At 40.1% G+C, this 10,501-nt stretch overlaps 1 protein-coding gene across 7 annotated transcripts; it reads right to left on the bottom strand.

The window, feature by feature from the left end:
- Positions 1-66: 66 nt before the first annotated feature.
- LOC115174943 (heterogeneous nuclear ribonucleoprotein Q) lies at positions 67-9,994 on the bottom strand. 7 transcript variants are annotated; one of them, XM_029733988.1, is made up of 12 exons: positions 9,820-9,994; positions 8,895-9,072; positions 8,014-8,132; positions 7,815-7,922; positions 7,409-7,522; positions 6,941-7,117; positions 5,609-5,744; positions 5,235-5,440; positions 4,702-4,851; positions 4,474-4,595; positions 3,759-4,297; positions 67-2,327 (listed from the first exon to the last, which is right to left on the bottom strand). In XM_029733988.1, exons 1-12 carry the CDS (start codon positions 9,820-9,822, stop codon positions 2,299-2,301), a joined length of 1,881 nt encoding a protein of 626 aa, XP_029589848.1. In that variant the 5' UTR covers positions 9,823-9,994; the 3' UTR covers positions 67-2,298. The 7 variants fall into 7 exon arrangements, with proteins under 7 accessions (XP_029589848.1, XP_029589849.1, XP_029589850.1 ...); XM_029733989.1 differs by having other exon boundaries at positions 67-2,324; XM_029733990.1 differs by having other exon boundaries at positions 3,774-4,297.
- Positions 9,995-10,501: the final 507 nt, after the last annotated feature.

Here is a 10,501-nt window from a genome sequence, read left to right as displayed (position 1 = left end):
TCAGTCTTTTCACCAATTTCCATTAGATCTCCACACTTCTTAGATGGATATAGTCATACACATGGATACAGTAGCAAGAGCACTACAATAAAATCAAGACCTTTATTTTGAAAAATAAAGTTACTCGCCTCAATTTACAGTATAAAACAATTTATTTGCAAGACTGCAAAAAAAAAAAAAAAACTTGTTAGCCAGCCAACAATATTTTAACACTGGTATTTTCAAAGGTTGTCTAATGATAGACTTACTGAGGGAGTCAACTGTGTAAAAAACCTGATCAAGTTGTTCAGTATCCTTTATGCAATTTAAAAAAGCTGCCGCATCCCTTTTGAACTGGATAAAACCAGTCATATCCAGCTAACTCCGCTACTAATCATATGTTCAACATGATGCAGATTGAAGACACTTGTCAAATGTGACAAAAAGGCAGCTGGTTGGATGTCTGATCAATGCTCACGTTGTACAACATGATTAGGCAAATATCTTTACACAAAGTAGGTGGATGGCTTTCAAACAGTGTATGCAACCTTACAAAAGGGATGCGATTATATACAAAAGTTAAACTTCCTATCCCATCGAGCAAAGGTGACACTTTAAAGCTTGAAAAAAGTTGATGTTTTTCTGGTGTTCAAGCTTTTACAAAAGCAAAATTTTCCTAAACTATAACACAACCAGTAACTACATTATCTGAAGAAGCACACTGCAAATTCAGTTCAGCCTAGATGAAAGCATGGCTTGTTCATTCAGGCTCATTACATGAGATTATTTAACATGCAGAGTTTGACTGTTCGCAGTGTCAGACAAATAGCACGCAGCACCTATAATAAAACTACATGTGCTCTGCTGTTGCCCTTGTGCATATTTAGTAGGGCCGGGACCATACCAGTATCGCGATACTCGTATTGTGGCAAGGAAACAAAACCCTAATGTTGGAAACAAACATTATGGTGTCATCCAGAGTCACATGTATTTACTTTCCAAGCTATAGGACACAATATTTTACATACAGTAGATGTTTTAAGTAACAAAGAGTTGTCTGCTTCATGTTGTCATTTTTGCCATGGGGAAAAAAAAAAGTGCGATACTGATACCTTCACAGTCCTAATATTTAGTGGGTGAACAAGCCCTTCTTTCATCAATGAAGTTTTCCTATTTACAGTACAAACAGGGCAGTTGAATCCTCTGTACAGAGGTAGTTAACCAGTGGTGTAAAGTACTTGAGTAAGAATACTTTAAAGTACTACTTAAGTAGATTTTTTTGCTTATCTGTACTTGACAACTTTTCCTTCACTACATTCCTAAATAAAATGTACTTTTTTTTACTCCACACATTTTCCCTTACACCCAAAACTACTTCTTACATTTTGAATGCTTTGCAGGACAGGAAAATGGTCCAGTTCACACTTATCAAGAGAACATTCCTGGTCATCCCTACTGCCGCTGATCTGGCGGAATCACTAAACACAAATTATTCATTTGTAAATTATATCTTGAGTGTTGGAGTGTGCCCCTGGCTATCCGTAAATAAATAAAAATACAAGAATATGGTGCCGTATGGCTTGCTTAATAAGGAATTTGAAATGTATACCTTTGATACTTAATTACATGTTATCAATTACATTTACTTTTGATAAATAAGCATATTTAAAACCCAAATACTTACTTTTACTGAAGTAGTATTTTACTGGGTGACTCACTTTTATTTGAGTCATTTTCTAATTAACATATCTTTACTTTTACTCAAGTATGACGATTCAGTACTTTTTTTCACCACTGTAGTTAACCAACCCTTTAAAATAAGTTCTGAAAATAACCACCTTCCTGGAATGCCTGACTATTTATGCCAGGGGGTTACGCCTGAAAACATTCTTAAAACCAATCCAAATCAATACAGGATTAAAACATGTCTATTCCAGCATAAAGCTGCATTAACCACACAAATGTACATTAGCATCAAGCTCCTCTGAGCCACTTCAAACTTAGACAAAGTGCAAAAGACATAATTACATTTCATTTCAGGATGAAGAGTCCCCTGGGAAATCTCAACATCTTCAGTCATTTAAAATGGCATATTCTTTGGGGATATGGGGGATGGTGACAAGTTAAAATAAAAAAGTCCAAGCAAGTGATTTGAGTTCTCTTTTGATCATCTTCTCCTGTAGCAGTTCTGGGAGATATGCTGCTTTAAGGCTGGAATATCATTGGACCATTGAGTTGACCTTACCATCACTTCCATTGGCAGCTTCCTGGTGTAACCCCACATACAGTAAGTAGCAGGTCAGTCTTCATAGTGACAGGTCAGGACCGGCCTCGACCTCTTTTCCCTGCTAGTCAGGTAACAAAAGGATGCAATTAGAAGATAGACCACAACAGAAGACCACATAACATCTACACCACATAACATCTACACACATGTAACTACAGAAAATGGGCTACTGCACATTAAAGACAAACTCTTGTAAGCATTCATCAACTTCCACACCTTTCAACGTCACATGCAACAAGTCTATGCCTTTAGGAAAAGGTCAAGCAGAACAGTGGATTTGCTGTGTTCTTTAAGAGGAGACAAGTTAAGTAGTTGGGATGTGGAAAGATTAGGGGTTATGGCCAAACTACAAGCTCTACAGACAGACAGTCCATGCATGACAATTATTTCCCACCATTACTCAATCAGGAATTTGAGAAACATGCAAGATCAATGTTAAGGCTACCAATGACTATATAGATCTTTCTGAGACACAAAAAGCTTCACAAATTGTGCTTTCTTAATAGCTGAAGGGACAGATTTGAAGTGGCCACCAGAGAAAGATTTCACACTTGTTTTCAGTGCATGTCTTTAATGAAAATTCATTTAAATTTGGCTACAAAAAAAAAGTGAAATCAAATTCAATGTTTGAGATATGGCGTTTCCTTTATTTATTTTTTTATGCTCTGATGGGGTATGTCTCTACACATACGTAACACTTGAATTGTGGAAAGATGCCGACTGCTGAACTAGGTGATAAATTTGATGGCATGCAAAAGTGACGTTGCAGCATGTGGCTAACATAGGCAAACCTTTAGTCCTTCTCTTCCACAAGGAGCCTTAAATTTGAAGGCAATTTAAAGAGAATTTGCCGAAACATGAATTTGCAACACAATTTGAAGTTTTGTACACTTGTGTGTGTATGTTTATTAAAGCAGACAAACAGCAAAGAATACAAGCCAAAATGTAAAGGCAAAAAAATAGGACTAGTCCCCCCCCCCCCTTTTTTTTTTTACAAGACAAGCTATTTCCTAGAATTACCTTGTGTAACATACAAATTGTAATTTCATTTGTTTTAAAAAGCGAGGCTACATATTTAAGAGACATAAGCGTTGTTGCTGTTAGCTACTTAAGACATGGAGATCAGAATTGCTAAAAACATACATAATACTACTATAGCCAAATAGAGAGCTGGAGCACATGATTGCAAATTTAAAATGTCAAAACATTATGGAAATCACAATTTTTTTTAAAAAATGTACCAGTTCGCCAGAAGCAGGTGGGATTGTATCTACGGTTAAAATCCAAGCGGATTATTAAAATATATACAAGACAAAACTTGCCAGATGTTACCAAATTGGAAAAAATGGAGGCGACCGTATGGATTTACGACTATTCAGATCAAGCCTCTAAAAAAAAGGATTTGAAATCATAGCCCTAAAGTTCTACTTCCACTGTTGCCCAAAAGAATCCTGATAAAACTCCTGGTTGTCAGATTTGTAACCATAGTTACCAGAACGATCACCACCTTGGAGCGGTTGCTGAGCAATGGGTTGAGAGCCCCAGTTCTGATTATTGGTCTGGCGCCGCTTGGAATCTGGCTGGTTGTACCCATCAGCTTTGCGCTTTCCTCCTACATTTCCACCGCGGCCACCCCTTGCACCACGTACCCCGCCGCGGCCTCTCTGCTGCACACCTCCTCTGGCACCTCGTACACCTCCTCTGCTTGATCCTGGACCGCCACGCGGTGAGAAGCCACCTCTGCCCCTGAAAGTGCCTGCACCGCCTCGGCCTCTGGCTGGAGATGGCCCCCAGGCACTTCTGCCCCCTCTTCCTCTAGCGGGAGCCTGATAGTCATCATAGCCGTAGTAGGGGTCCTCGTATCCGTCACGGTAATTGTGGTAGTCATAACCATAATAATCGTAGTAATCCTCGTAGCCATAATAGTCAGGGGGGTAAGCATACCCTCCCCTACCACCACCTCTACCCCTTCCGCCTCTTGTGGGAGGGGGCAACTGAGGGGGGCCGTAGTTGTAATAATAATCATCATACCTATGTGGGAAAAACAAGCACAACCATGAAAAAATGTTCAAGGCACTATACACATATGGACTGATTACTGTTCTTACGGGATTAGAACTTAGAATTGGTCATGCAACCATTTCAATTTGGGCTTTGAAAAGTGGAGCCTTTTTTAAAGAGGTGTAACATTTGGGAAGACTTCTTACATGTTTGTTTTGGCTGCTTGTCTCTGAGCTTTGCGTTCTTTCCTCTTCTGATCAGGGGGCTTTGCAAAGACTATGTCAATGTGCTCTCCCTCTAGATCTTTGCCATTCATTTCAGCCAATGCCTGTGGAGATGGTGGCAAACTACAGTCATCATACAATTACACACCTATGCACAGTCATGTACTTACAGCAGTGTATTCTCATTATATTATCGCTCAACGGCAGTACCTTGACTGCACTGTCCCTCTCATCAAAGTGAATGAACGCGTAATCTTTCAGCTTTTTCACTCGTTCCAGTCTACCAAACTGGCCGAAGGATTTTTCCAGTATTTCTTCCGTAACACTGTTCGCAAGGTTTCGGACAAACAAAACTTTGACCTGTGGATTGAAATGCATGAAAGGAAACGTGTTATGAATTTCAAGTACATGGTTTCCACAAAGACATCAGTGTGATCTCCACCCAGTTAAAGACTAGCTGTTGCATTTTGTTAAATGCAAGACTTGAGGTTGATCAATTTTCAACTGCAAGCCTATGAAGCAAGACTTCAGGTAGGAAACCAATCAATGTACATCCCCTGTCCTTCAACAGAGGGATTTTTATACCCAAGATAAAGTTAAATTGGCAACATTCAGAAACCCCGTCGTCCCCCCAAATGACACCCAATGACCCCTAGTCAAAAGTAGCACTATATAGGGAATCATTAGGGATACACACTCATTTATCCAGTGTTTCATCACTTTGTAATAATCAGATCACCTACCTTGGCCATGACCTCCGAATCGGGTTCCTCTATGGGGTCTGCCCACTCCACAGTAACCGCGTTTCCCCAGACTTTCACCTTGCCACTCATCAGCCTGCGTCTGGCCTGAGCAGCAGTTTTGTGGTCCTCGTATTCCAAAAAGCAAAAACCTCTGTTCTTCTTTTTGTCATCCGGCTGATGGTACAGTATGACATCATTAAGACCCTCTGTTGGAAAAAGAAAGAGTCAGTTCAGGTTTGAAATGCATTAAAGATCACATTCTCATAGCTAAAGCAAATCTGCTCTTGATGTAGTTAGCTACAACCAGAAGACATGTCATTAACTTAATAAAATGTAGAGCCCTAATCTCACCCATGAGCAAAGATGTTTCTTACCTGTGACTTTAGCAAACTCCTCCACCATCTGCTCTTTCGTTTTACTCTTGGGGATGGAGCCGACGAACAGCCTGTTATTGGCAACAGATATACACACTCCAATGTGCTTGCCAGGGCGTATTTCATGATTATTACACTACGGAAAGAGAGGAACTCGTCAACCAGGGTGACAAGCATAAAAATGAAACCACCATGGCACAGAAAGTTCATATTTTCAAATTGATTAAACCGATGAAGCCTGAAAACAAAATGAGGAATACCATAGAGCAGGGTTCTCCAACCTTTTCTAGCATGAGCTACTTAAAAAAAAAAAGGCACATTTTCCTCCCTCCCCTGCAACTCTTCCCCAGGTCCTTACTGTACAAGAGAAAGTAGTGCACTGTGTTTCCGGTAAATATACCAGGTAAAATAATGAAAGGATTTCTCTCTCTCCAAATTATGTTGTATATTTCCCAAAATTATGTTCTCAATTTAATTTTTCCTGGTTTTAGATTTGATTTTAAATCAAAAATACAATTGTTCAAAGAAAAACAACGAAATTGGATGTTCTGAGTCCATGACAATGCTTAAATCCCACCCGAAGACCATTTTTATATGTTTGGAAGAAAATAAAGACATAATTGTGCATCTGGCAGGTGAGGAATGTGCCATCTGATGTGCTGGTCTGGCGATGGTTCTGTACTGCTGCTGCTCAAATTTCATGGCAATGTTTGCAGGTAACAAATAATAGACTTCTGCCAGGTTAGCCTACTTTGCAGTTAACATTTAATTGAGTCGGCTTTGGGGAAAGCATTTCTGTCAACCCACAAGACTTATCACGTCAACTAGCTACACACAGAGCGATAGAAACACGTGCACCACACAGACATGGGGCAATATTGCTGCAAATTAACTGGTAGATATTGTGTTAGATTTAGCTTTTTAAGCCAATAGTGGCTAACCAGGGGTTGAGATAATGTCAATGTTGGGTTGATTAGATGGTAGCGGATACTGGTGAGATTTGTTTATCACAGTTTGCAGTGGAACATATGGTAATTGCATGTACTTTCAGAATTGTTTGGCGAGCTACTCATATGTGGGCTGCGAGTTACTGGTAGCTCGCGATCGACCTGTTGGAGATCCCTGCTGTAGAGGATGCAATAACTGGAGTGTCATGGTTAGGGTTGCAAAATTCCCTGGTATTCCTGAAATCCCAGTTGCAGGATTCCCGGAATCAGGAGCAAATAATTATGAAATTCGGAATCCTACAGTGAGTATTTCTGGAAAACCAGGGAATTTATTGAAAGTTCCTGGAATTTTGCAACCCTCGTCAAGGCATGAAGACACACTCACCAGGTTTACTGCCTCTGAGGCAGCCTCTTTAGTGCAGAAAGTGACAAAGGCGTACCCCCTGTTCAGGCCACTAAGAGGGTCCATCATTAGACGTAGATCCCAGATAGGTCCCGCCTTCTCAAAGAGCGGCACCAGCTCGTCCTCAAACAAGTCTCGAGGAATTTTCCCAACAAATATCTGGAAAGGGAGGGAACATGTCATGAAGAAACATCTCTGAGCAGATGCGAAAGTGCTCGGTTCTGGAAATGTATACACAAAATTATTTATGGAACTCAAAAGGCACAAGATAGGTTATTTTTTTTTATTACTACACTTTAGGCTTTTAAGTTTCAGCCCAGTCAGATCTTAGCAGTAAGCTCTCAGAGTCTCTCCAGAACTACAAATGTCATCATTAGGACAAACAGCGATTTGTAGATGTTTGATGGTCTCATTCATGTGCGTTTGTTCACTGAAAGGTAAAGACCTTACCTCTGTTCCAATAGTGGGTTGAGCACCTGAATACACAGACTCTGGAGGGGGGCCTCCATACTTGCGCTGACCCGTTGTCACATCAAGTGTATAGCTGGTTCTATCAAGCAGAGCCTGACAATCAAAATAAATAGATTAAATGTTGCAACTACACAAAAACAATGCTTGATTGTCACAAATAACCAAAATATTAAGCTATGCAAAGAGAAATCTATGATCACAGCCTAAATTGACAGACGTTTTGGAACCTTGGTATAATACTCTGACAAGCTAAGTGGAGTCTAGATCAAGTCTGCCAACAAATGCCCAACTATTACAATATGCCAAGGCAGTGGGAAGAGATTGGAACAGATATATTTAATTTCTACTAAGAACATGGACAGTAAACGTCCTGGTGTTGACATACCTTTATTTTTGCCTCATCTGGTCCTTTTGTGGAATCTGAAACTTTGGTCCCTTGCTTCTCCCTCTGTCTGTAAGTCTTCATTACTCCACAGAGAAATGCACTTTTGTTCTGCATGGGAAAATTTGAGCTTTTAGGTCCTCTCAGCATTTCTCTAAATCAGAAAATCATCCTCAACCAAGAGTAATGCTGCCCCACTTACTTGCACATGTGACAGATCACTTTCCTTAAACTGAAGCAGGACTTGCAGAGCACCTTCTTCATTAAATTCTTTCAACGCTTCAATAGCCCTTTCATCTAGGTCACTGTGTGCTACCAGTCCTGTAGACGAGAGACATTCCAAATATAACCATTTTGTTCACCAATGATATCACAATAAGACATGGCATTATGTCCAATCAGATCTTAGCGGTAAAACATCACAGCAATGTTGAGTTGCTCCAGGATTTGAGTAATAGATATCATGTGGATAATCAACACAAAGTAGTCAATACTGCTAGAAAAAGTTGGGTTAGTTGTGAAAACATGAACAAGGATAAGAGAAACATAAGGAAATTAACAAACATGCAGCTTATCGAAAGAGGTGAAGAATATCTCACTATCTGCACACACAAGCAATTATCACAATGTTAAACCCAGGTCAGTCAGCTGTACTTGTACAAGTAAATACAGATGTCTTAAGAGCCCTGTTATGCTTTTCTTTATATTATAATTAGCATGTCCACATTGTGCTTCTGGGGGACATCACTTGTCCCAGTCCAGGCAGCTGGTGCCATTGTTCCTGCATATGCCATGGCCTCAGATTCCCCCTGAGACCATATCAAGACAACCCTCCCCCATCCACTCCAGTTTCAAAATGTATACTAATCTACAATAGGCTTCCATCCATATTAACCAATAGCTTCTCTACTCTGTCCAGACACAACTCATTAAAATTCCCACTCAGAAATGCCGTTTTTTGGTATGTGAGGATAGCTTTGTTTGTACCCATTTTGTAAAGAAATCAGACAAAGTTGCTGTGGTAAATACAAACGGCTAATAGATAGAACTAAAAAGGCAGACAATTACGGTAGTTTCGCTCACCTGCTACGTAAATGTCATCTAATTTTTCAGCAATTTTCTGTGGTAAACCAGCGTCTAATAAAGTCTGGAAATGGTCTGAATGTTTAACTTCTGCTGCAGTTGTGTCCACTGTAGTTGTGTCCATTGGTTCTTCTGTACCATTTCCATTTACTTGATCAGTCACCATGTCTCCAGACATCTGTGTAATGCAATGAGTCAAAGAAATTAGACAGGGAAATGTAGTATAGCAACAAGCCTTTTATGAGCATGCTAATCATTAAACTCCTGCAACGAAGAAAAAAATGTTTTACGATGGTCTTGTTTTAGCAAGCAAACAGTGCCTTAAGTCCAGAGGTACCCGACTTTATACTGAACTTCGGAAATTAATATAACCGTTAAATATAACTAACGTTAGCTACAGTAAGTAGCTAACGTTAGCTACAGTAAGTAGCTAACATTTGGATGCGTTTGGACTCATTTAGAAACCAGCGTTACATGTGTTTTGTGCGCACTGACGGCACTGCTGTAGTAGGCTTGTTTAGCAATGCATTGTAAAGTAGCTAGTAAACTAATAACACAGATATAACTAAACCTCATTGTTCTACAAATAACGTATTTGCTAATACATTAGCTAATGTTAATCCCTTCTTCAGGAATTTGTCTGAAATATTTGCCACCGGTTCGCTAGTAACATTAGTGAAACTAACATAGCTAGCTACTCCGTGGACCCGGCCTGGTGTCCAGCCACCAAATAACTAGCTAGTTAACTTAGCTGTCTAGCTAACGACATTTGCTCTGGAACCCATTTTCAAAATGCCGGGTAGGAGTAGCTAGCTTGCTAGTTAGCTAACGTTAACCACGTTACACATTGTTTGAAAACACTGCAAGAACAAACATCTACACCTATCCCCAGCTTGACCAGTTGGCACATCGTGCAACTATTTACCATTTGATAGTTCACTAAGGTGTACCGGGCTGATTTTGTCTGATTTCAGGGTCTTACAAAAAAAAGAAAAAAAAAATTCTACGATTCCCGGCGTAGGTCGGATTTTCACTCCTGTCCCGATGATGTAAAATGGCGGCTAGTTGACGCCGCGAGTGCTTCTACATCTATGGGGTTTCTGCAGCTGCAAACCACGGGCTGGTGCATTTTGACGATGTAGAGTAGACTCGAAAAGGAAGAAAGAGGGCCAACTCGGTGGAAAATCTGTCTCCCTCCAGCAGATGGCGATTTGTCGTTCTTTCGCTAACCAAAGCGAGGAGTTTTTGTATGGTGTCGAAATTGGTCAACAAGCAAATTAATGGCTTATTTGATCGAATATACGTTTTGCAATGCCTGTGTTCTTACGCGTGTACTGATATACACTATATATGCAAAAGTATGTGGACACCCCTTCAAATTAGTGGATTCTGCTTTTTCAATCATACCCATTGATGATATGCATATAAAATCGAGCGCATAGCCATGCAATCTCCATAGACAAACACTGGCAGTAGAATGGCCTTACTGAAGAGCTCAGTGACTTTCAACGTGGTACTGTCATAGGATGCCACCTTTCCAACAAGTCAGTTGGTCAAATTTCTGCTCTGTCAACTGTAAGTGCTGTTATTGTTAAGTGAAAACATTT

The sequence above is a fragment of the Salmo trutta genome, chromosome 35 (genome assembly GCF_901001165.1).
Source record: "Salmo trutta chromosome 35, fSalTru1.1, whole genome shotgun sequence".
Taxonomy (NCBI): Eukaryota; Metazoa; Chordata; class Actinopteri; order Salmoniformes; family Salmonidae; genus Salmo; species Salmo trutta.
Note: the sequence above shows the minus strand (reverse complement) of the source record. Positions and strands in the feature narration are given on the sequence as shown.